Consider the following 26,830-nt stretch of genomic DNA (forward strand, 5'->3'; position numbering starts at 1 on the left):
TTTTTAATCTTGTTTTAATTCAATATTTCACTGTGTTCCCTTACCTATGTTTTAAAATGGTAATGTATATCCTGTGCCATTATATATTGGAAGTATGTGATATACTTTTTTATTTTTATTTTACAGGGGGATTACAGTTAAGAGATTTCCATGATGCTCAAAAGAGACTTTGGGCTTTTAAACATTGTTGAGACTGCAATAGACTATGGGGACATTTGAGGTTGGACCAAATGCATTTTACATTGTGATATGGTTACAAGCTTATGGGGGCAGGAAGTGGAATGTGGTGAAAGAAAATGGCTCCCAAAGGGAGTAGCACTGTTAGGAGGTATGGTTTTGTTGGAGTAGCTATGGCCTTACTGGGGGGAAGTGCGCCACTGTGGGAGTGGGCTTTGAGTTCTCCTATGCTCAGGATACTTACAGTGTCTCAGTCCACTTCCCATTGCCTTCTGATCAAGTTGTAGTCAACACCATGTGTGCCTACACGCTGCCATGCTCCCCACCATGATGATAATGGACGGAATCTCTGAAACTGTAAGCAAACCACCCTAATTAAATGATTTTCTTATGAGTTACCATGGTCACAGTGTCTCTTCACAGCAATAAAAACCCCAACTAAGACACTACTTCTTTACTTCTACAACATCCCTTGGCAGGTCTTTTTTACCCTATTTACAAATGAGGAAACTAAATCTTAGAAGACTAGTTAGTTAGTTATTTTAGGTAGGAACAGCATTATTCACCATGTCAAATGTTGTTTCCCTTTCCTGTCCAGTGGTATTGAAGAAGAAATCTAACATTTTGGAGCTGTGCCAAAGATCTAATGATTTTTGTGCAAGCAATGAGAAAATTACAAAATGAAGAAACATGAACTTGAAGCAAGACCATTAGCCTTTTTGACCTTGAACTTTCTGATTCTATTTTTTCATCAATAAAGGGAGATGATTAAGATGCCTCTTCTCTGTGGTTATCAGGTGGATCTGAAGTGATGTGTAAGATTAGAAAACATGATGCCAATCACATGAAGTATAGCGCAGACAGCCAGTAAATAATACCACTTACCACAGGGCAGTTGGGCAACTACAGTGGCTTCCATTCCATATGGCTGCACCCTCACATACCAAACTACTTTTTGCTGTCTTGAGGAAAGTAATTCAGCAAACTTTTGCTGCCGAGAAACAAGATGTTGGGGGATATTTCTCTTGGGAAGTTGGATTTTCCAGTTATGATGTATGCAACTCAGGCAAGGCTGCAGGCTCAAAAAAGGTATGCCTGCTTTGTCAAACTAAAGTTCAGGGCATCAAAAACCCTCTCCCTATGATTGTGTGTGTGTGTGTGTTTTGTGTATATTTGTGTTCCTATTCAAGGATGTGTGTGATTGCATGTATGTGCTGGTACAGAAGGATGTGTGTGGAGGCCAGATATCAACATCAAGTGTATTCTTCTATCACCCTCTACCTTAATTCTTGAGACAGAGTCTCTCACTGACCCCTAGTCCTCCTATTTGGCAAAACAAGCTAGATAGTGGGATTCCTGGGTCTACTCCTCCCCAGGGCTAGGATCACAAGCATGTATTACCATGCCCAGCTTTTGACATGTGTGCTGAGGATCAAACTTGGATCCTCAAAGCACTTTACCTGTTGAGCCATATCCACAGCCCCCATGATACTTTTATTAAAAAAAAACAAAAAACAAAAAACAAAAAAAAACCTCTTATTCATCTACTAACACTTACATTTGCCCTGGCTGGAAGTTTTTCGAGTACGAGCAGTTGGTAATTTGGCTTTCCTGGTAGCGATTTCTCTAAGGCCACAGCAGCCTCCAGTTCGATGAGAGCGCCATAGTGACTGGCTGACTGTGAGCATGCTACTTTTCTAATCAGGAAAGCAGGTGCTCAAGAGACCATGAAGAAAGGCCCTTGTCCCGGTGACTCCATCACATCCCCTCCAATCAGGTTTTCTGACGCTAAGTGTATGCAGCTTGGATATCTGCTGATATTATAAGGATTTAGAGATTTCGCTTTATTAATTAACATTTTTGTTTTGCTTAAATTCTGGAGTGCACTGATTTTCCAGAAGTGCTAATTACCAGCCTTGCAGCTCAAAGTCGGCCGAATATTAAAATCTTCCATCATGTGCTCCCTCTGAGCTTGGAAATGTCCTCACTCCACCCTGTAAACAGGGGGAAGGCCCTGGCAGCTGCCCTCACAGGCTGGGGGCTCTCTTGACCAGATAAGCACTGAGTCCCAACAGACCCCTCATTCTATGGGAGGTACAGCCACATCTATCTTTAAACAAATTTGAGCCTTCTGGAAAAGCCATGATCTGCCCCAGGAAGTCAGAGGCATGGTGCGAGAGAGAGGCAGACCTAACTACTGCCATTAAATGTCCATGGGAGTCCCTAGTTCTAGCCCACAGAATCTTTCTAAAAGTCAGAGTCTGAATTCTTTCTCAGATATTTCATTATTCTCGGGTCAGGGAAACGTTGGCTTCCATCATAGGGGAGTCATGCAGTTGAGAATGGGATTATGGTAGGTTATTGTCTCATTTTCTTGGTTTTTTGCGGTAGTTTGTCATTTGTTAGAGGGAAGGTATCTTTCCGTTATAGACTGGACAATGTGGACACTGAAGGACCTCCCCCAAGATCTTGGATCTGGTGACCTAAGGATCCACTGGAGCTTTTGAGGGTTTGAACTAAGCAGGAAGAGAGATGAAAGAGTGAAAAAAAAAAACAACGCATCCCCAGGGCTGGCTAGACTTATATTGTGGTCCTAGGAACCCTGCTGGGACATAAATAATAAGATTTCCAAGTTACCAAGACTTCTGAAGTCTTGGAGAAATTCCTCCACCACCATAGCTGAAGTAGACTGTTGAGATGGAGGAAGGAGCAGTCCAGCCCTGAAGCCACTGGGCACAGACCTGAAACTAGTTCCTTACAGACCTAGCTCTGCCACCTGCTGACTCTGCCTCGAGGCGCCAACCGCCCAGCTTCTCCTAGCTTGTTTTCTCTTAGAGAGAGCCTAATGGGGTGCTCTGAGGATGTAGCTGATGTGGTTACCGCCCCTTTAATGCGCGTTAAGATGGTCAGTGCTGTGGTGTGGGTGGTGAGGGCCTCACAGTCAGCTGCATGCCCTGAGCCTCCCTAAAGCTGGTTCACTGATTGGCTGCAGGGGTGAGTCCCCAGCTGCACTGTGAGGTCCCACAAAGTTCCCAGATCCTGCTTCGGTCGTGTGAGTTTGAATGACTGATTCAAACCACTACAGAGCTATGACGCCATCTTTGCAGACATGAAGGAGGAAGGGAACGCATGATGCAAACACGGGTTTCTCAGGGACTCCGTGTCAGTCACACAAGGTCATTTATGGATAATGTCTGAGTTTCCTTTCTAGTGGCTGTGACAAAAACACCTTGACAAAGCACCTTGCGGGGGGAAGAGTTTGTTTTAGTGGACAGTTCCAAGTGGCAGCCCTTCAGAGTAGGGCAGCCACAGAAACAGGAGGCTGAGTGGACTGGCTCACCGTCGGGAGACAGCAAGAGGCTTTGCCTGCACTCAGCTCATGGTCTCTGAATATTTTACTTTTTTACTTTATTTTATTTGGAATTTCATAGGTGGGTATGGTAAATTATTTCCACTCCCTCCAACTTCTCCCATGCTCCCAACTCCCTCTCATATTTATGACTTCTACTTTAGTTATTATACATACATATATACATGTATGTACATATATACATATATATATACACAACCTACTGAGTTGATCATATGTATACATGTTTAGGGTTTACCATTTGGGATTGAAGAACCCTATTGGAAGCTCATTCCTAGGGAAAACTCATTCTCCCACTCTAGCAACCATTGCCCATAGCTCCTCATCTAGGATGGGACCTCCCAAGCTCCACATTGGACCCCATCTACATTGGAATGTCAGCTGGTTGTCATTGTGCAGGTCTTGTTTAGGTGACCATGTTGTTCAGACTTCAAGATGCAGCTCCCTGATATACATTGAAGGTGATATCTCCGGGCTGATATCCTGGTCCCCAGGCTCTTAGAATCTCTCTACCCCTTTCCTCAAGTGTCCCCTGAGCCTTAGTTGTAGAGGTCATGCTGTAAGAATATCAACTGTGGATGGGCACGCCACGGTCAGGGTTCTTCTCAACATTTTGGCCATTTGTAGGTTTCTGTCATGGTCGTTGTCGGCTGAAAAAAAAAAAAACTTCTTTGATGAGCAGTGGGTATAAAGACAGATTTTGAGAGTGTGGTTGGATTATGCTGGTTTAAGAAGGTGGCAATAGCAGCCCTCTAGGGTCATGACCTCACCAGCAACAGATGGTTGACTGATTTCAACCTATGAATTCTGTCCTATGGAGCAGGCCTTAAGTCCAATCAGACAGCTGTCTGTTGCCCCAGGTATAGGTGCCACTATCAGTTCCTCCACTTTTATACAGTCTAGTGCCCAACTCATAAAACTGTGCCACCTACATTCAGGGTGGGTCTTATCACCGGTTACCCTAATTAAGAAATCCCTCACAGACATGCCACAGGCCGACACAATCTAGACAGTTCCACCTTGAGACTCTTCTACAGTGATCCCACAGCGTGTTAAACTGACAAAGCAGACCACTGCTGATAAGGTCAGCCTGAGACTATAGGTCATGCAAGATTCCTTGTCAAGTTGGTGCTGGAGCTGACACTGGACCAGGTCCAAATCCACCTTGCTGTGAGATTTACTAAGACATGTATCTATGACGAGGCCATAGTAAGCTTTTCTGTCAGCGTCTGCTCACAAATAATGACACAGAGACTTACTGATCATTTTGAAAGCTTGGCCTTACCTAAGGCTTTTCCCCAACTAATGCTTACAACTTAACCTGTTTCTATTAATCTACATTCTACCACATGGCTCTGTTACCTCTGCTCTGTACCGTATGTCCCACCTCTTCAGCGCCTCCCTGGTGTCTCCTCTAAGCCTAGACTCTTTCCTTCTCTATTCCTCTCTTTCCTTGGAAGTCCCGCCTATCTCTCCTGTCTAGCTTTTGCCATTATAGCTCTTCATTAAACCAATCAGAAGGCCCCTTAGACAGAGACTGATCTTCACTGTGTAAACGAATATTCTGTACCACTAGACCATAGGAATGTCTCCTCTCTCTACCTGCCCTGTGACGCCTTCCCTCAGTCAACTGCTAGCCCATACTTACTGTTGAGAAAGAGTGTAGTCAGCCCAGTCCCCAGGCCTTGAAGTTTCACTGAATCTCTATAGCGCTCTGGAATACAGCAGGGTAGCAACTCCATTGGCCTGTATATTATTAGACAAAAGGGAAAGGGCAGCAGGTGTGGAGAGAAGGGAACTATTAGAGTAGAAATGTCTCCTGTTTCTAGAAGGGCTCTGCTATGCCCAGGTTAGAGCCACCCTTCTAGAATAATATTCTGTGGCTCCGTCAGCACCCACAGAATGCAGAAAATGTGTCTGGGGGCCATTGTCATCACATAGACATGCCACAGGCAGAATGTCCTCTCCTCCAGTTCCAGGGTCATCACAGGTGCCTGATAAAATTTTAACATGTGTCTCTTTTCCCCTTGTAAAAATACTATGGAGCAGAGAAAGTAAAATATATCTCATATGTGAGATACTTTATATACATATATAATATATAATAGAAAAAGGCCTTTATTTACTAAAACTGACAAACCCACAATACATAATTACTATTAATATTTTTGTTCTGTTTCTCTCTCCCATTTCCTGAACGGCATGTACTTTCTGAAGTTATAATTAATTTGATAACCCAACTATTTTGCCCACTATGACAAGATCAGCTCTCTAGACAATTAAAAGCCTGTTGTAGACAGAATTTTAATAGTTACATAATGTTTCAGGGAATAGATTTATGAAAATTTAGCCAGCTGTTTTCCTTTTGGCAGCTAGGCTATTTATAGTGTCCCATATTATCAGTCACGCCGTAGAACACCTCTGCACCCAAAATGCTCCCGAAGTGGAATTATCTAGTCAAAAAATATCAACAATTTTTAAAATCTCTTGATTCGTACTTGCAAATTGTGTTCTGAACATCTCATCACCCATTCTGATTGCAGCCTCGCAGATCAGGTGAGCATGCATTTGTAGAGAGATTATGCTAATTTCATGATTTTAGAAAGCCTTTGCCAATATAATTCAATTCCACCCCGACTTAAATCAGCTACATTTAGTTATAGTCCATGGTTAATTAAATGTGCATGTGTTTAATAGAAAATTGGTTAGTTTCTATAAATTAATCCTATTGATGTCTTTCTTGTGAGTTGTCTGATTTAGTCTCAGGCCCATTCTTCTCTCAGGGGCTAACAAAGAAACGAGTCAGATCACAGATGGAGGAGGCCGTGCCCAGCACCTTTGGGTACCTCACACCTAGCCGAGTGATGGCTCTGTCAACTTGACACAATGTAGGATCACTTTGGGAGGGGAGACTCTTCCCAGAAAGCACCTGAGAGGGCTTTTCTTGATTAGGCTGACTGAGGTGACCTACCCTGCACTGTGTTAACTAAGGTGACCTACCCTGCACTGTGTTAACTGAGGTGACCTACCCTGCACTGTGTTAACTGAGGTGACCTACCCTGGATGTGGGGAAAATGCCCCCCAATCTGTACTGAATGAAAAGGAAAGAGGAGCTGAGCATGGGCATGCGTGCATTTAGTCATTGCCCTCTGCTCCTGACTGGGGGTGGGATGTGACTAGGTGCTTCAAGTCCCTGCCTTGACTACCCCAGAGTGCTGGGCTATAACCTGGAACTGTGTCATTTGAAATCTCTCTCCTAAGTGGCTTGTGTCAGGGCATTTTGACACAGCAACAGGCAAGAACACTAGGTCAACCTCTTCCCAGCATGTAGCTCCAAACTCTTCTGACATTTGTATCCAAGATGGGGACATTGTGGATGGACAGTCATCCCTAGACTCCTCCCTAGGGAGTTGGTGATAGGCAGGACCACCCTCAGGAGAGGCAGAGCTAGAAAGAATGGGAAGTACACGGATGTCTGAATGTCTGTGACTGGGAGGAGTCCCTGGAGGTAGACAGGAGTATTGGTGCTCATCGCTATACACTGAATAGAGTGTGTGTCAGGTACTGGTGAACTCGGAGGGAGAGAAATGCAATGGATCATGAGTTTTCCTGTCATATACAGGGGAGGCCACAAAACACGCTCAAATTAGTAACTGTCCCCTTCACATGTCGAGTGTCACCAATCCACATGTTGGTGTCAACGTTCAGACTCACTGTCTAATGTCACCGTTCAACCCCGCACACCCAATGTCACCACTCAACCCCACAACACCCACTGCTACCCCACACACCCAGTTTGCCAGTCTACCCCGCACACCCAGTGTGCCAGTCCACCCCATAAGCCTATTGTCACCGGTCCAATTCCCATCTCCAGCAACCATTTCGCCCTACACACCTAATGTTACTATTCTCTGTCACACACCTGATGTCAACAGTGTGCATGACATTCCAGTACAATCCAGCCTATTCAACCAGGGACACTTGAGTGACATATCCCTTGTAGCATTTCCATTTCGCTAAAATTCAGCGAGTATTCATACTTGGAAAGTATACCAAAATATCCTCGAAATGCTCCAAGAAAATTGATTTTTCTATAATCTTAGGATGATGCTGAAAATTCATTCACTTCTTTGGAGTCAGGGGATGGCTCTTGGCAGCTGATGAGGCTTGAATTTAGTTGCAATACATAAAGAGTTGCGTGGTGTGAGCATGTCTCAGATTGTTTTCCAGCAGTTGATAAATCCATCCGTTCTCTCCGAGCTCATGAAATTCTGGGGTCATGGTGTCTTGTCTGGTCACAAGCCCATTCCCTCTGAGACTCAGAACTGGTCTGTGCCTAGAGCCATTATTGTATATTATAGATTTCCAACTGGAAGAGGCAGCAAGGACTGGTGTAGAGGTCTCATGATCACCGTGCTCTGTATCAAAAGGGCTCACACCCCCATTGGGCTAGGTTCCTGCCAGCATTTGACCCAGTGGATGTGGGCAGGTCCTAAGAATGATCATTCCTGTCTTGTGCCCTTCAAGAACCACTGATCCTGAGTGGCACACGATGCTTTTCTGATTGGTCTGTTTACTCTCAGTGTGACAGTGGACCACAGCTCAATGTTGCTGAGCCAAATTTATCTTCTTCAAAGTGAGGATGGCTTTGGCCCTGCCATATCATTGGGACAAGGGAAGCACAGAGCTTGAGCTGTTGACTTGGCTCAGGTGCAAATCCTAGCTCCTCACCTTTTCAGATGCACCCCTGCTAAGCTATACTGTGGACCTTACAGTGGGAGGGGCAACTCATGGTGATATGACACCATAGGATTATGTACATGAAAATGCTAAAACTCTCAGAGTCTTGTCTGAACAACACTAAATGCCAGGGGAGTGTAAAATACATTAGTCTCAAAATTCCTCCATGCACAGCAAAGGTGTGCAGAAATGGCAGCTGTTACTTGGAGCTCACTGGTGTGTGCTTCTGTGATATACCAAACAGCAGCAGGACTGCAGAAGCTCTGTTGCAGGAGGCTTCAAGACGTACACAGCAAGGTTCCACTGTCTCAGAGACCTCCGTGTTCATGGGGAGACGGCTGAAGAGGGCCCAACGTCTGTCCATTTGGATGGAGAATGTAGACAGGTCTCCTCAGAGCAGGTGAATACCTGGCAGCCAGATGGCAAGACCTGACTCCAGATCCAGCTCTCGTGAGTAGAAAGGCCTAAGAAAGATGAGCTTCTGGGTACTGCTGTCCCTTGAGACTTGCTTGAGTTTCCCCAGGTTCCTTGGATGCCGTGTGTGGAATGTGTTCAGCTTCTCTGGGTAGACTATCAGTGAGATCATTTGCACAGATACCAAAGGATTTCCACCCCATGAAGGAGAAGTGCATGGCTTCCCCAGAGCAGGCAAGTGCTGTCCCCAGCATACTCAAATGAGAGCCTTTTCAAGGCTCAGCTATGATGTCCCTACATAGCTTTCGCTATCCCATCAACACCTTGCTGTTTGCTTTGTCTTACCGCACACGCAGAGTGGGCTCTGTCAACTGTGCTAGTGTTTCCCTTATGAGGCCATCGTCTTTGATCCCCTTGAGACTGTATAACCAGTGTCAAAGAGGTAGTCATAGCTTGGCCTTCTTTCCTGCTCTGGCTTTGAGTGTTGCCCATAGCCTGGACTTCCCCATCCTTCTTGTTGGATTCTTGCGATCAGTATGTAAGCTAAAGTACCATCTAGTAGCACTGAGGTGGCAGGATGTGCAGGAGCTGCTGCTGTGGTCTGTAATTTAGCACACTCCATGGCTTTACCTGCAAGACATTCACTTTTCTATTGCTGCCTAGGTAGATTTGTCTTCATCTCTGTGCCACTCACTGTGAAAGGCTTATGGATCACCACGTGGTAGCAGAGTCTCCCTCAGTAGTCAAAACAATAAAATCTCAAGTTCTGTGGCAAACACAGGAGCTCCATCTCGGCAAATCACAGTATCAATAGCTGAACTTAGCCTACAAGTCAGCATGCACTGTCTGCCATAACCACACAGATCTCTGCCTTCAAGCTCAGGGAAGATTGCCTGAAGCAGATGAGGACCACCTCCAGGATGCAGATCTATGCCCTCTGTGGTCCCTGGCATGAGTAGAGTCAGGGAGCGGAAAGGGGATGGGTGGAGATAGAGGCCTGGCAGTTGATCAGGACTCACATGTTTGTTAGATGTTTCAACTATAAAAGATAGGAGCCTGCCTGGAACTGGAACCAACGAAGAAGGGCATGTCCCCATATATGTGGTGAGCAATGATATTTAGTACTGAGCATAGCTGAATCCAAGAACTCATGGTATTCTCGTGAGTTTCTTCATTCCCTTCTGGTAATGCTTGGTACTATCTCTTTTTCACCCCTCTATCCATTCCGCTGTCCCTCTCCTGCAGCCCTCTCTGGCTAGAGTTCTGGCTGCTCATATTATATCACTACAAACAGTCCTCGCTGTAAAGTCAGAAAAGACATGTTCAGCCCCACCCACTCCCCAGAGCTGTATCATTTCAGCTCTTGGACCCAGGAGGTGGGTGGAGTAGGCAGCCTGGACTCTAAGGCTGAGAACCTGAACCATTCAGGAAATCAGGAGTCCAGCACGAAGTTCCCATCACTATTATTGCAGGAATAGAATGCTTGGAACACATGTACCTGGACTACAGACCTTTCCAGTGCCCAGGGAAGAGGATGGCAGTGTGCAGACAGCCTCCCACTCCAAGCCACAGAACAGAGGGGAGAAACAATGGAGTTTACAGGAAATGTCTAGCCCTACCTATCAATAAAGCTTAGCATATGTCTACAGAGCCATGCCACAGTCCTTTTGCTGGTAGATAAACTCACTGGTCCAGCAATTGTGACTGAATGAAAATTGCAGCAACATAGCTACTCTCAGTGCAGGCCAAGTGAGTGTCTTCCTGCATGAAGAGCTCAGGGGCTAGGAAGTCTCCTGGGAGCACTTCCTGTGTAAGTTTTCCATGCCTCCCAGCACTCTAGCGGGGCACTGTACATCTCTAGATACCTTGGTCCTGAATCATACTAAGGAAAATGTCTGTCCATGGGAGAATGTTGATCTTCCCAGGGGACTTATTTGTTGCCACTACTTTCCTGGTGGCACATGAGACCAGTGGTTAAAACAGTGACAAGCTCCAGGGGTAAAAAACTAGACATACTATGTGAAGACCATGAGGCCGAGCCTGAAATGCTGGCCCCGAGTGGGATGGAAGGCTGTTGAGTGCTGCCTGGGACAGTGCAGTCTCAGGTGTGGGTGACAATGCTGGCTAATGACACAAAGGGACTGGTGAAGAGCTATAGATACCAAAGCCACCTTCACACATAGCCCAGCTTTGGCTGAGGCTGAAGAGCTACCAGGCACAGCTACATGATCACAGCCAGATGGAAACCATTTTCTGTATCCACCCAAGGGCTGCATTTGGTGTGTCTGAAGTGTCCTTGTGATTTCCCCACCTGGCCTGCCTGCCCCTGGTGATTTATGGGGCAGACCCCTGTGCTCTGCTAGACTCCTCAGTGAGTATTTCTTTACCTGTGTCCAGAACAGCATCAAGTCATAGGGATTCTATATGCCGAACTACTTGTTGAGCTACCTGGCTCGCTGCATCCTCATGTCCATGGTCACAGCCATGGTCATCCCTCATCCAAACCCTCTGCTGATCTCCCTTATCCCCTCTGCTCTTCCATACAATGTGTATGGTGGGGAAAGCAGCTCTCATTTCCTCCTTTAGAACAAACAGTCAGTCACTGTAAGAGCATGGCCAGCCCTTCAGGGGTCCCCACTGTTCTCAGATAAAGGAACATGATTATTAGGGTGTCTCTAGAAATCTCATTAGCCACCCTTGCCTCTTCCTTAGCCCCCTGCCCATACCCTCAGCCTTGATTCAGCCATCCTGGCCCTCTTCGTTCCTCTGATGATTTGCTCTGACTGACCCAGGACCTCAGCAAGTGTAGCCCTCTCTCCTGGGATGCTCATATCCTAGCCATGCCCTGTCCACCTTCTGATCTCAGCTCAGGTATGACTGTCCAAATGGACCTGCCAACCCTACAGATGAAGTGGACAGCATGTCCTCTTACCTGTCCTTAAGACACCTGGAGGCTCCTCCCAGCAATTGCCAACACCTGCTAAACCCCGGGAAGCCTGTCCAGGCCATCATATGGTCAACACCTGTGTTTCACAGAGCCACTGTGAGAGAGAGAGTTTATTTTTTTTAATATTTATTTATTTATTATGTATACAATATTCTTTTTGTGTGCATGCCCACAGACCAGAAGAGGGCACCAGATCTCATTACAGATGGTTGTGAGCCACATGTGGTTGCTGGGAATTGAACTCAGGACCTTTGGAAGAGCAGGCAATGCTCTTAACCTCTGAGCCATCTCTCCAGCCTGGGAGGGAGTTTATGAACCACATAGGATTATGAAGGCCTGGTGCACATGGCTACCTTGGCTGGGATCACTGGTCTGCCCCTAGAAGCATCAGGAGTGTTACATCTGTGTACTTAGCTATGATGTTCCCTCACTCCTGTGCCAAACCAAATACCTCTACCATCAACACTGGGTAGGCTGTTTGGGGGGATTTTTCCCCTTAGAATTTGAAAAGTAATAAATTACAATTCTCTGTGTAAAATGCGAGTTGATCAGTCATGGAACATCCTGAGATCTTTCTCAGCACCTGTCTTGGAAAAGACTTTGCCTTCTCTATCAAGAATCATACCAGTGGGCAGATCTCCTCCATAACTTCTAGACTCTCTGTCTTGGTTCTGGTGGGCACTGGGAAAGGGAAATGGCCAGTACTCTCTGGAAAGATGTGTGGTCAGTCTACCTGAAACCCTCCTCTCTCTCTCCCCTGAGTTCTGCCTTTCGGGTTTAATCCTGTCATAACTCATGGAATAGAGATTGAAGGGGATATTTTGCTCTGAATTTTGTAGGAAAGGGCAGAGGAGGACGTGTCCGAGCAGGAGAATGGCAAGGGTGCTATGGAGAGAATGGTGTCACCAGTGGGGAAGATGAGCCTGGCACATGATGTTGATTACGCTAATACCATGTTACCTTTAGATGTGTTCATAAAGCTTTGTCCTGATGATTATCACTTTCATCCTTAGAGGTTCAGCAGGTGTGATCATCCATGTCTTGTGGAGTGGGGGAAATCAAATGGCAGAGCAATTAAGTGGGGGGCTGCCACATCCTGCAACTGCCTGCGCAGGACCTAAAAGAAAGAAGCAAGTATACTGGATCTCAGGCTGACAGGGTAATGGGAGAATGTGAAATAATAAAAAAATTTAAATGGTTATCATTAAAATATGAAGCAATAAAATACCAAAGAATAGCATGTGTGTTGTGAACTAATAACATTATTATTGATTCTAAGACTAGACAGGAAATTTGAGTCATTGCAAAAATCATCTAGTTTCTCAACCATAGCACATGGCCTAAGAGATATTCTTGGAGCTGACTTTATTAATATAGAAGGGTTAAGACTTGCCAAGTCTTCAGAGTTGTCATGACCAAGAATATTGGCTGTCCCCACCAAATGACAGATTGATAGTAGAAGGTCACTGCACCTCCTTGGACAGTGAAATGGTTAAAGAACAGGGAAAAGAAATAATGTTTGTATTGTCTGTATATCGAAGAGTCAGTTGAAGATATTGAGCTCTTTACCCAGGGAATGATTTCCAACCATTTGGGGAAACTTCCATGAGAAGTATGTGTGAATGTGTGCATGTAAATCTGTATGTCCTCGCCCTCTTAAGTTCTCGGGCTGCTGAGCCTTCTGTTCTGAGTGCCTGAGAAAGCATGCAGGCACATGTTGGTAAATCTCTGGGTCATCTCCCTCCATGCTTAGGCAGCTGAGCTTGTGAGTTTTGAGGGAAGTGGCTGTGGAGCAGCCATTGCACTTTACTTCCAGGAATCTTTACCTCCTGATCTTCTCTATGGTAATGTTATTTTACGTGTGTGTGTGTGTGTGTGTGTGTGTGTGCACGCACACATCCATGTGCTCATGTGCATGTGCCATGGCAAGTTTGTGGAGATCAGAGGACAGTTTGTGAGATTCAGTTCTCTCCTTCCAACACGTGGATTCCAGGAATGGGATTCAGGTTGCTAAGCTTGGCAGCAAGGGTCTTTGCCTTCTGAGCCATTTCTCTGGTCTTATTCGTGATCATTTTAACTGATATGTAATAACTGTACATATGTGAGGTGCACCGTGGTATTTCCATACACATATACAGTATGTGGTAACCTAGTCAGGGTAATTAGCATTTCTGACTTTATGTTGAGACTATTCCAAATCGTCTCCTTAGGTGTTCTGAGACAGACTGCAAATTACTGCCAGTCATAGCTGCTGTATTGCACAACAGAGCGCCAGCCCCAACCCTTCTGCCTCAATGTGAGTTTGCGTTTAGCTGAACATGTCCACCCCTCCCTGAGTGCTCTTTCTTCATCTAACTAATGCTAGAGACATCTCCTGTTAGGATCTGCTGGCTGCTTCCCCATGTGTCTGCCAGTCCGACCTCTGTGGAAGAGAATGCCGCCTTCATAGTGGTATTCAGCATTGTTTGGGTTCTGACTTTGATACATTGATAATCAAAATAATCACCGTGTAGAACAATTTCTCTCCATCATCACAAACACACTGGTGCTTTTAGGCCTCTGTGCAATTCTTTGATCTGCTTATCTATGTCCTTTAACCATACATTATAGCACAATGAGCAGGACTCGTGATTTCCATTTATAGAAACTTGTCTCAGGAAGGTAAGTCACTGACAGTGTTTTTCATAATGCACACAGTATTTCTATTGCAGTAAAAAACAGAATAGACATCAAAGAACCAAGGGACAGTTAATTAAGACACCACACGGAGGCTGGAGAGATAGATAGCTCAGCTGTTAAGAGCATGTCCTGCAGTGGACCCGTTTGGTTCTGTGCTGACTGGTTTGACGTCAACTTGACACAAGCTGGAGTCACTCTGGAAGAAGAAACCTCGCTTGAGAAAATGAACCCACCAGATTGGCCTGTGAGCAAACCTCTGATGTATTTTCTTGATTGAAGATTGACGTGGGAAGACCTAACTCACTGTAGGTGGTGTCATCCCTAGGCAGGTGACCCTGGGCTCTATAAGAAAGCAAATCGAGCAAGCTATGAGGAGCAAGCCAGTAAGCAGCACCCCTCCATGGCCTCTGCATCAGACCTTAGGGTTCCTGCCCCGCTTGAGTTCCTGTCCTGACTTACTTTGATGTGGGCTATGGCCAGTGAAAGTGTGAGCAAAATAACCCTTTCTTCCCCAAGTTGGTTTTTGGCCACGGTGTTTCATCACAGCAGTAAAAACCCGCACGATGGCAGGTTCCCAGCTCCCATGTCAGGCAGCTCATAGTCACCTGTAACTCCAGCTCCAGGAGACCTGCCCCCATGTTCCTCTTGAAAGACAAGAGAACCCTTGTGAGTGTGAACACAGCCCCGCCTTCTTCCTTGGAAGCTAGAGGTCTGGATTCTAGGTAGTTACAAACTACCATAATGGAGACCTCCCCAGGCTCTTGCCAAGTGAGAAAGGTCCCTGTGATCAGAGTGGGTGCATTCACAGCTGCCACCCATGCCTATGACTGCATTCCATGCCTACAGTTTCTGCCAGCACCCACCACTCCTCTTGTCCAGATGTACTTTTCCTATACCATACTGTCTACCAGCAGACTTCATAGTCTCTCTTTGCCAGGTTTCCAGACAACAGGAACAGAATATTAGCTGGGGGTGAAGTTCTACCCAGAACAGAGCGTTTTCCAATCTCTGACCCATCACTGTGATTCTAACTTGCCCTCCCATGGCCTGTTACTGAAACTGCTCCCGGGACTAGAAGGGGCCTTTGTAGTTTGAACAGAGACCAAGGCCTTCAAGAGGCAGTCATGGGTGCTGGCGGCAGTTGTAGGCGTGGGAGGCAGCACTACTCAGTTGTGACTGCAGGGATCTCTCTCTGCTCAGCTTCTCTCTGCCACCTACAGTGGATATACACCCTTCCTACTTTACTTGTGTGTGATGTTCCAACAGCATGAGTCGGCCATTGGGTGTTTCCTGCAGTGTTCCCAGCCCCCAACAGAGATTTATTCAGAAATCTTGAGAAACATATAACCTACTTGTGACCATCACCCGACCAAGGCTGATGATTTTTCCACAATTTTTCCTCCAGTCTGTTTCACACTAACATGTAGCAAAGCCAAGGCCCACCTGCCACATGCCTCCAAGGACAGCTATGAATGCAGCCCAACAGAAAATCATAAGCATAATTAAAACACAGGGTTTGTATTTTATTCTGTTCTGGGTGGTTTTGTTACTTGATTACAACATAGTTCTCTATCCTAAGCTTTTAGATGACAGTGTATTGCAGTGTCAACAGATTAGAAAAGCCCGCCCAAATAGTTTCAGATGACATATCATGACCTCAGCTGAAGAAATGTCAGTAAAGTCATATCTGATGGAATAACTCAAGAGAAAGAGCAGAATGGACCAGGAGAGGCAGCTGGCACCTTCACCACCACCTGGAGGTGACCCTGAGCCTCGAAAGTGGTGTAAAACAGTGACTGGGGGAAGCTTAGGAAATGTGATTGCTGAGGCTTTTCATCACCCCAGGGAGACACTACGTCCATCTTTGGTGTGAAATGTTGGGTTCACCAGAACTATTCTGCTTCCCATCTGTGGTGGACAGCTCTCATTTCAGTCAAACTGGCATAGACTGACTAATCAATCTTCCACAGGTTATAAATGGTCTTGGGAATTCTAGATTCAGTGTGGTCACAGGTGGAAGAACTCTCTTAGAAATAGCCCTCCCAAGTCCTCTTCTGTGCCAAAGGGGAGCAGATGAAATAAGGGCAAGCGGCCTGCGAGAGCCAGGCAGCCGGCAGCTGGAGACCATGATCCAGGTTCCACTTCAAGCTCAGCGTCCTTTTCAGTCACCAGCCCACCCATTGCTGTGCCACCGTCCTTTTGTTTTAACAAAAGCTATTCAATATGGTTCCCTTTTGGCCTTGATTTTCCACAACTAAAGGCTAATTGCACCCAATTATAATAATTAGCTCATCCCTGGTTCCTCATGTAATTAGCCACTTCTTTAGCTGTGCCTCTCTTCCAGCTGTATTGGTAACCAGAGAGCATGCGGCTGCACTTTCCCTATAGTGTTCTGTGAGATGGTTCTATAAATATTAAAGGTGTCCATTTTCACACACACAGGAAGTCCCCATTAGTCATAACCCAGATGATTCAGATTATCATTTAGATTAATACTGGTAGAGCGTTCTTCCATGGAAAGAGGAATAATAGTGTCTTAGTCGGGGTTCTGTTGCTGTGAAGAGACGCCATGACCCCAGCAACTCTTATGAAAAGGAAGCATTTAATAGGGGCTGACTTACATTCAGAGGTTCAGTCCATTATCATCCTGGTGGGATCATGGCAGCATGTAGGCAGACATGGTGCTGGAGAGGTAGCTGAGAGTTTCTACATCTAAATAGGCAGGAAGCAGGCAAAGAGAGAGCCACTGGTCCTGGCTTGGCTTTATGCAACCCTGAAGTCCACTGCCAGTGACTCACTTCCTTCAACAAGGCCACACCTCCTGATCCCTGTCAAGTAGTGTGACCCCCTAATGACCAAGCATTTAAATCTATGAGCCTATGGGGCCATTCTTATTCAAACCACCACAAATACCTGCGCCCAGGAAAGACAGCTTTGGGAATCCAGTCCCTTTCTGACCATCCCTGGGAGTCTCTGGTTGTTTTCCAGTTCTCGGTACCTTCTTCAAGAAACAGAGAAAAATGCACATTCAAAACTAAAGCAACAATTCATTTTATTAAGACTAAAACACAGGTAAAAGCTTTAGATACTTTGCCAAGAGAGGCAGTAGACCGCCTGAGTGTGAAATGCTTGAGGGCCTCCATCATTTGTAAAGGCCTGTTTGTTTGCTCAGCTGCTGTACCTCAATGCCTGGAGTAAATTCAGTACCGTTTCAGGAGAGAGACATGGGTACTCATCCTTTTTCCTAACCTTATCACCGCAGCACTTGCTAGCGTGGTGTGGAAGAAGCAGAATTCCGGCGGACTGTCTCAATCACATATGAGACAATTTGGGGCTGCAGTGTCCCCTTCAAATAGCAGCCTGCCAGGGAGGAAGAACTGCAGTATGGGTGCTAGGAGGATCTGCTTTCCTACCCGCTGGACAAGGCCACAGCTCTTCTCCTTGCCTATGGCGCTCTTGGTTTCTCAGAGGCATGCACACTCTCTACTTTCTTCTGTGGAGGACCGCTCTGACCCCTGCGTCACCCAGTGTGTCTCCTCCTGCCTGGGGCGGAGGTGGGAGAGATCTGGAGGCATCTTGCTTGCAGTCTAGCAAAGTTCACATCTGCCGACCTTCCCCAAGCCTCTTCCATGTTTCATCTACCTCCCTCCCTCTTATTCACACGACTTATACAGTCGCTCAAGCATGAACCTTCCTGGCTACGCACTCCACATTCCTCGTGTTCTTCCTGTGTGTCTTCTCCATCTCTCACAGCCCTACCCAACTCTGCTAGGTCTCCCATCACCCCTGGCCACTGTGATGCTGTTTTTAAAGGTATTAATTCAATTCTATTGTCCCCTTGGGCCTCTGCTTCCCATTATAAAAGGAAAGCAATCCAAACTTCTGTGGGACACAAGGCACATTGATGTCCCCTCTCTCTCTCTCCCTTGATGTCTCTCCCCACCTAATGACTCCTCAAGGCTCCTGGAATGACCACTGCACATCCATTCCTGACCGGCAAGTCTTTCTCATTTTCATGTTAAAATCTGACACGTTCTTCCTCCAAATCCATTGTCAGTTGGCCCCAAGTGCTTGAGATCACAGAGAGAAGAGTGTGACACAGAGAAGCTTCTTCAGGTCACAGAGAGAGAGGAAGGGGACATTGGGAACAAGATCAATGTCCTGCCTTCCAGACAATCACTACCTGCTGTAATTTCCAGAACCTCCCTGGATTCGTTCTTTTTCTCATTGCTATGACAGATCTCCTTCAGGAAGGAAGAGTCCATTTCCTCTCACAGTTTGAGAGTACTGTGCATCATGGTTGGGAAGGCATGTCACCAAGAACACGAGATGACTGGTCCTTGCGTCCAGAGTACTGTGCATCATGGTTGGGAAGGCATGTCACCAAGAACATGAGGTGATTGGTCTTTGTGTCCAGACAGAGATGAGTGTTAGCGTTCAGCTGCCTTTCCCTTTTGTTTCCGCTGAGGGCCCCACCTGTAGCGTGGTACCACCCCAGTTAGGCTGGATCTGCTTGTCTCAGTTAACCTAACCCAGAGGCTTCCTCCCAGAAAAGCTCAGAGATACATCTCCATGGTGGATTGTAGACCCTACCAAGTTGACAATTGGTATTAGCCATAATACCCCCATGGTAGCCCCCCAGCTGGGGACCAAGTGTTTAATATGACTGCCTGTGGAGGACTCAGCCAATGAAAAGAGAAGAGAAGTGGATTAGCCCCGATAGAAACTGAAAACATCCATCTTTTGTGCTCCCTCTTCACATGGCGCCTTCCCACATACCTTCTCACTATGACCCCAGACAGAGCAAGCGTGTGGCAACCGACAAGAGCAGGAGGTGTGCTCCTGGACTTACTGCATGTGCTGTGTGCTGTGCCGTTCTCAGCTCTGAACATTCATTCATTTACACGGCCTCAACCCATGCTGAGGTCATCTTCTGGGACCTGCCTTTAACAATCTATTTCCTCCAACCCAGAAATTTCCAGAACCTCCCGAAGAAGTATCACAAGTGGGGACATCTACTAAAAACAAAAAAGTGCACAGAAGCCAACAACTGACTTTAGGGTCCATCACCATGCATCTGGTACTTGGTGTCCACTGCCCTAGCCCAGAGCGCCCTGGGCTGTGTAAAACTGAACTCCCACTTTGAGTTTGAGCTGCCGCAGGCCACAGACAACCCCGGCTCCCATGTCATCACATCTAACACTTCAGTCAGGCCTGCAGGGAAGAAGGAGCTAATCATACAGACAGATTTTAGTCATGGCGGACCTTTACTACTAGATGGTAAACTGTATTCTGTAGTGAAAGAAAATGGACCCAAGGGCATGATAAAATGGTCCTTTGGTAAAGACAACTGTGGCTGGAATCTGTGAGGTGAACACCAGGGGATAGAAGGCTGTCTTCTCTATCAGGTCAGGGAATAAGAGGAATGTACCAAACCAAGGCTAGGAAGCTAATGTGGGCTAGGCAGAGGGATTGAGGCACGTATGGCTAGGTCTTAATGTCAGCAGCCTCTTCTGGAACATTGTCAGCCCCTGCCATATCCACTTGGAAGAATAAGATCCTGAACCCTCTGCCTGCTGCTTGCCTAATGGTTAAAAGCCAGGCCTGTATTGCAACCTGGATGGGCCAGGAACTACACCCCAGCACCTCAATGTCCCTGCGCCCGGCATCACTGATGCACAGACAGCACAGACGGTGTCTTACCTCCCGACCTGACGTCATCACCAGAACGCAGAGCAACAAATGTGAAGAGTGCCACACAGAGTGCTCCTCTCCACAGCTCCCCGGAAAGCTGAGGCAGAAATACCCAGAACCCCACACCCACATTTTAGCGTGCAAACTACTAGTTGGCTGCAGCCCGACTTGATTCAAAAGCCACTGCCAGCTGAGTACAGAAAAGGAGCTCAGATTTAAGGGGTTCGTCCTAGGCAACCCTGTAAGAACAGGTGCATAAATTAAATTAGGATGTGCTCTTACAAAGCTTTCCAGCTTGCTTCAGGCTGAAGTGAACATGTTAGAAAACGGGAAGCCTACACCGAAAACCAGTAACAAGAGAAGCTTCCAGAGCCACCATGCTGGATTTCGACATAAAACATTCACAGGACTGGAGGGGCAGGCCCATCAGCCCAGCCACTCAGGAAGCTGAGGCAGGAGGATCCCAAGTTCGAGGTCAGCCTGGAAAGTTTAATGAAACCTCAAAATAAAAAGTGAAAGGAAAACTGGGGATGGGGGGGTAGAACTCGGGCAAGACCCAGTGTTCAGTTTCCAGTGCTATAAACAAAGGAAGTGGGAAAGAGTCCATGTTTGTCCAGTACTGTAAACAAAGGAAATACAAGAGTCCATGTTTTTGCTTTTCTGTATTAAGCAAAACACCTTCTCTCAATATTTTTTCTAGAATTTTTTTAAATATTTATTTATTAAGTACACGGTGTACTGCCTGCATGTATACCTGCAGGCCAGAAGAGAGCAACAGATCTCATTACAGATGGTTGTGCGCCGCCATGTAGTTACTGGGAATCGAACTCAGGACCTCTGGCAGAGCAGCCAGTGCTCTTAACCTCTGAGTCATCTCTCCAGCCTGTAGAATTTCTTTTAACAAAATCAAGCAACAAACAAAACTAGCCCTATTTCCTGATCTGCTCTGTAGCTGGTGTGGTCTGCATACCATGAAGTCCAGGTCCAGATGCTTCTTGGGACATGGGCAGAACTGACGGTGGCTCTGCCCATAGGCTGTCTCAGTGTGATGACTTGGGATCTGGGCCAGTCCCTGGGCCACTGAATCTTAAATTTGACTGCACATCAAAGTCACCAGGATGTACTTCAGAATACTTCTGCCTGGATCCCACTGCAGAGACTCTGGCTGGACTGATGGTCTAAGCATCAGGAATTTTGTAAAATTCCCCAGTCGCGTTGCATTCTGAGAACCATTGCATGCACCAACTCTGCCCCCTCCCCTAGAAAGCCAGTGATGCACCCGAGGTCTGACTCATTGTGCCACAATGCAACTCTACTAGTGTGTCACCATCACCCTGAGGCCCAAGAGAATGGCCAGAAATCCTCGCCCCTGCCCATCAGCTCGGACTTCGGCTCACTCGTGCCGTGGCTACTGCTTGCTAACCCACTGTACTGTCTCCTCCCTGTGGGGTCACACCTGTGGTGGTTACAGTCATCCTATCAGACTCTTGTCCCTCCTGTCCCTCTTCTCTGACCACACAGACACTGGACCCACCCTCAGCAGCGCTACCCCCTCCCAGACATTAGTCAGCAGCTCTCTGTGGCTACCAGTCTCCTCCTGCAGATCCTCAGAAACTGGCTCCAGGTCCCTTCTTCACTGAGCTCTGCTCCCAATAATCTTGTCCCCATTTCTCCACCTGCCTTGCCCACTCCAGATCCAGTCCCTCTCTGTGCTTTTATCTGTCCTTCCAGCTTCTCAGTCCCTTCGGACCTCATGAGTTCGAGTCTCAGCTGAAAACCTCCTTTTGGGCATTTTGTCACATGCTGTAACAGAGATGACTCTTGAGGACACTGTGCTCAGGGAACTAAACCAGTCACAGAAGGACAGGCATTGCCTGGTACTTGAGCAGCCTCGAATGAACAGCTCACAGAGAGTTGATGCCAGGGGCTGTGTGTGGAGAGGTGTCGGTAGCTGTGCTTCATGGGCAGAGTGTCAGCTGGGGATGGTGGAAACATTCTGTGGGTGGATGGGATGGTGTGTAAAAGTGTTTGGTGATAATGAACTGTGGATTTTTAAGTAACCAATGCAACTGCTTCTCACCCCTTTTGTAAGGAAGCTTGGCCTGCCCTGGCCTGGGCCAAACAGCCCACGACTTCCCAGATTTCCCACATCTCCACCTCAGGATAGCCCTTGTCAAGATCTGAACTCCTCAAAACATAGTGAATACTATTGTCACATGACAGTACCCACCTACTGCCATCCAGACACACGACAGGCTCGGACCCTCGCCACCCCGTTCCCTGAGAAAGCTGGAGAGATGGAAAGCTAGCTGTCCAATCCCTTAGCCTGCAACTTAATCACCAGGAATAATCACATTGCTGAACTATCAATCCAATTCAAAGTGCCATTGTTCCAGTACTCAAGAGTATCAAGTCACACATTGTCCGATCATAACATAATTGCCGTAACATAAATTGACAAACGATGGTGACATTGGGCAAACTGCAGAGTTTGAGTGTCTGATCAATCCCTAAATATGGATTATGTTGCAGGGGAATCAACCACAAATGCTTCCATGACCACCTTTGTTCAATCAAATATACACAGCAGGGGAGCAAAAGCCTGGCGATTTCAAATTTAAGAACACCTAAGCCCACTCCTTGCTTAATTCTGATGTTGTTTCTTCTTCCCAATTTAGATATTTATCTTTGAGAACAACATCTACTACTGTGCACACGTTGGGAAGCAGGCGATCCGAGTGGTCTCCACAGGGAAGGAGGGTGTGGTCTACAACGGCCTCAGCGACTGGCTCTATGAAGGTAAGACCTGCACGCGGAGATGCCGAGAATGTGCCTGCCCACAGGGCGGCTGCAGTAGTGGCTGCATTCGGCTTCTAAAGCAGCCTTCTTTTCTCTTGGACTTTAGTTATAAATTTAACTTCAATTTCATGAGAGCCTTTGAGCTTTAGGGAACAAACATGAAGTCAGCATTCATGGGTAGCAGGTGCGGGGAATCACAGGTGGCAGAGGTGGACCCTTACAAGTGGCAGGTGTGGATACTCACAGGTGGCCATGGATAGGGGACTCACCGGTCCCAGGTGTAAGGAGCTTCACTGAGCCCATTGGTGCTTCTATGAAAGAAGAGGTGCTTCACGGGGAGATTGTCTGAGTGCTCCCGGAGTAAATGTGTGTGTTCCTCTACCCTCTCCAACAGTTAAGAAGCCTGTCTGCATCTGGGCGAGGTCAGCTGCTTTAGTTGCCTTGGTGACACAACACCTGACAAAGGCTACTTAAGGAGCAATTGTGTTGGCTCACAGTTTGAGGGGACAGTCCACCTTGGTGGCAGCAGCATGAAGTGTCTGGTCACATTGCATCCACAGTCAAGACATAGAAGGTGAAGGATGCTGGTTCTAGATTTCTTCTCCTTTTCATTCGGTTCAGGACCTCATCCTAGGGAATGATGCCACCCACATTTGGGGTGAGTCTTACAACCACTGTTAACCTGATCAGAGAATCCTTCATAGGTATGACCAAAGCTTGTCCTCTAAATCCTGTAAAGTTCACAGTCAGTATTCCCCTTCACAGCAAAATTGGATTAAACCCTTCTGAAGAGCCCACCCCCCTTGGGCTACTATAACCAAAGGTCACAAAAATTGCTCTTTTGACATTGGCGTCTGTGCTCCAGGTTCTTGGGGGTGCACCAGAGGACAGTGTGTATCTGGCAAACCCCAACCCCCACTCACTGGCTCATTTCAATGTCCTCAAAGACCTCCTCTTCTTTTTTTGAAAGCAGAGTTAAGAGTTTATGAAAATGTATTTTATTTTTAGAGAATTTAATACAGTGAGGTTGATCATATTCATTTGCCTCCTGTAACTTTTCTAGGTTCACCTTCCTTTTCCCTTCCCACCCAATTTTTTGGGGTTTTTGTTTTTCCCGTCAAGGCCAATTTGGGCTACTCAAATATTATTGGATGTGCGGCCTTCCACTGGAATGTGGTGGGCCTGCTAGGAGCTACACCCTTAAAGAAAACTATCTTTCCTTAAACTATCTTTCCTAAAACTATCTTTCCTTAAAGAAAATTATCTTTCCTCTGCCAGCACTGCATTCTGTAGGTGGAGACTGCTTGTTTGTTTCCCGGCCACTCAGACCTGAATAATCACACAGAAACTATATTAATTACAACACTGTTTGGTCAATGATTTAGGCATATTTTTAGCTAGCTCTGACATCTTAAATTAACCCATTTCTATTAATCTGTGTATCAGCACAAGGCTGTGAGTTACTGATAAAAGTCCGACATCCGTCTCCTTCGGCAGCTACATGACGTCTCCCTGACTCCACCTACTCTTTCCCTTTATCTCTGTTCAGATTTTCTACCTGGCTTCACTCTACTAAGCCAAAAGATCTTCTTTAATAACCAATGGTAATAAAACATATTTATAGCATACAGAGGGGAATCCCATATTATTAGATTAATAGATAGTCTTCTATAATAATCAAACTTTTAGTCATGTTAGTTAGGTTCTTTAGATGCATAAAAATTGTCTGCATAAACAGGTAATCTTCAACCACTTCAAAGAACTATAGAATATGGCATTTAAATAACTTAGGATTCTGTTGACATGAGACACAAAAGCTCCTGACAGCACCAATCTATTCCCAAGTGGACACCAAAGACACTCTACTTGGAGCTTGTTTTCTTCTTGGCAAAACTGGCTTTTGAGCTAAGAACTGCCCCTGCCTTGACCACTGACAAAATGTACAGTGTCCAGACTGGACAAGCAGGTTACAATCAAAAAGACTGCCAAACCTTTCCAAGACAGGGTAAGATGTTTTTTTAAAATTTTCCTGCCTCTGAAAATTGTCTGTCAGTTACTCTAGGCCTTAGCCAAAGTTGGCTGCCCCAATGTTGAAAATGAGAATTTGGGTGATTCCCCAGGTAGCCAGTTGTCTTTGTCATTTCTTGCACCTTTTGAAAGTTGCTTGATTGCACTTCCTCTTTACTCAGGTAATATTATTTCCCTTCCAAGGTCTTTGATGGGGTTGAAGACTACATAGTTGTAGTTGTAGTTACTTTCCTCTCATGGCTTAGCCAAACCATTTCTAATATAAGACTTAGACTTCTTGGGATAGGATAACTATTGAAACATTTAGCGTATGTTTCTTGAATGATGTTGTTCATGTTGATTGTAATTCTAACTTTTATACTTGATATTTGTTCTTATTGTATGTAGTTTTGAATTGGACTTGGAACTCTCTTATTTAGACAAAATGGGGAGGTGCTGTGAGAACTCCTCCAACCAATGGCCTTTGGGATGCTGGTCCGCTGTGGTTGTGGTCTTGTGTACTATAAATGCAGATGTAGGGGCATGCACAAGCCCTTTGGCTGCTGAATTTGGTTCCTGTTCCCCATTCATGCAGAGAACTGCTGATAAATACTTCTTCTGTGAGTCTACCCCTAAATAAATAGACCTTTACGATACTCCATTCTGAGCTAGTATGGGACTATTTTATTATAAATTGCAACAGCATTCTACCTCTGCTCCCTTGAAGTCTGCCCCATGGCCCCTTCCTAATTTCCTGAGCTCTATGAGCATTCCAAATGAAACACATATCCCTAAAGAGTCAACAGTAATATCCGTTTTATCACACATACAAGGAAAAACAATCCATGCTTGTCTATCTAGGTCTGAATGATTATTTCCAGCTCCATCTATTTGCCTGTGAATTTCATAATTTCTTTTTTCTTAATAGCTGAGAAATATCCTGTTGTGTAAATGGACCACATTTTCATTATCCATTCATCAGCTGATAGACATCTAGGTAGTTTCCATTTCCTGGATATTGCAAATAGAGCATCAATGGGCATGGGTGAACAGGTACCTCTATAGGAGGACATAGAGTCCTTTGGGTATACATCCAAAAGTGTAGAGCTGGATCATGTGGCAGGTCTATTTCCAGCTTTTTTAGGAACCTCTACACTGATTTTTATCATGTCTGTACCAGTTTGCATTCCTACCAACAATGAATAAGCGTCCCCTTTACCCTAGAACATGCCAGCATTTGTCCTTGTTAGTTTTTTAGCTGCTAATTGCACCTATGAGGGTTCCATCTAGGAATTCCTGTACCTCCTGAAACCATCATCTGAGAGTATCATACTGCTACATATGAGTCTGACATACACATAGCCTGTGACACTTCCTAGCACTATGCCATAGATAGGGTGGGGGAGGTCCATGTGACTCGAGTCCAGGGTCAGCTGCTACTTTAGAAATATAGATGTAAACAACATTTGAGCTATTTAGTCTAGGGACTCTATTAGTCTAAGGACAGCATTCGTCTAGGGACAGCTTAAATGCATCTTGCCTCTGAGCCTAAGACCACATGGCCACATATAATGATCTACTTCCAGGTAGGTTAGGGAGAATCAAGGATGCTCTAGCTTCATGGAGGTTGATACCAATTCCCCTAGAACTATACATTTCTTAGGTCTAGAACTATACATTTCTTATGGGAACATATGGTATGGAGGGGAGATACTTCCCATCATAGCCCACTGAAATATCAGGTTTTAACAGATTGCAAGCACAGACAGTTGTGCCATGCTCCCCAATCAGAATGCCGTACATGTCTGTCATTCCAGAGTTCCCTGGGCCCCTTTCTGGTCAGCTCCCCTCCCCACAGCACTCTCTCCTGGAGAGCCCAGCCATCTGTTTCCATCTGACAGACAAGCTGAAACTTGTACATGCAGGCAAGGTGGACTCTCCAGCCAATCTCCTTAGGGCCCCAGTGCTACTCAGTGTTCAAATCACTCGTAAGAACCCAGTTT

At 46.0% G+C, this 26,830-nt stretch overlaps 1 protein-coding gene across 4 annotated transcripts in view; it reads left to right on the top strand.

The window, feature by feature from the left end:
- Dpp6 (dipeptidyl peptidase like 6) overlaps positions 1 to 26,830 on the top strand; it is an 887,986-nt gene that overhangs the window by 742,795 nt on the left and 118,361 nt on the right. For all 4 annotated transcript variants that reach the window (XM_057791926.1, XM_057791942.1, XM_057791918.1 and 1 more), the window contains exon 8: positions 22,700 to 22,820. In XM_057791926.1, coding sequence (XP_057647909.1) covers positions 22,700 to 22,820 — 121 coding nt within the window. The remainder of the gene's footprint in view (positions 1 to 22,699; positions 22,821 to 26,830) is intronic.

This window comes from Chionomys nivalis, chromosome 1, assembly GCF_950005125.1.
Source record: "Chionomys nivalis chromosome 1, mChiNiv1.1, whole genome shotgun sequence".
In the NCBI taxonomy this organism is placed as follows: Eukaryota; Metazoa; Chordata; class Mammalia; order Rodentia; family Cricetidae; genus Chionomys; species Chionomys nivalis.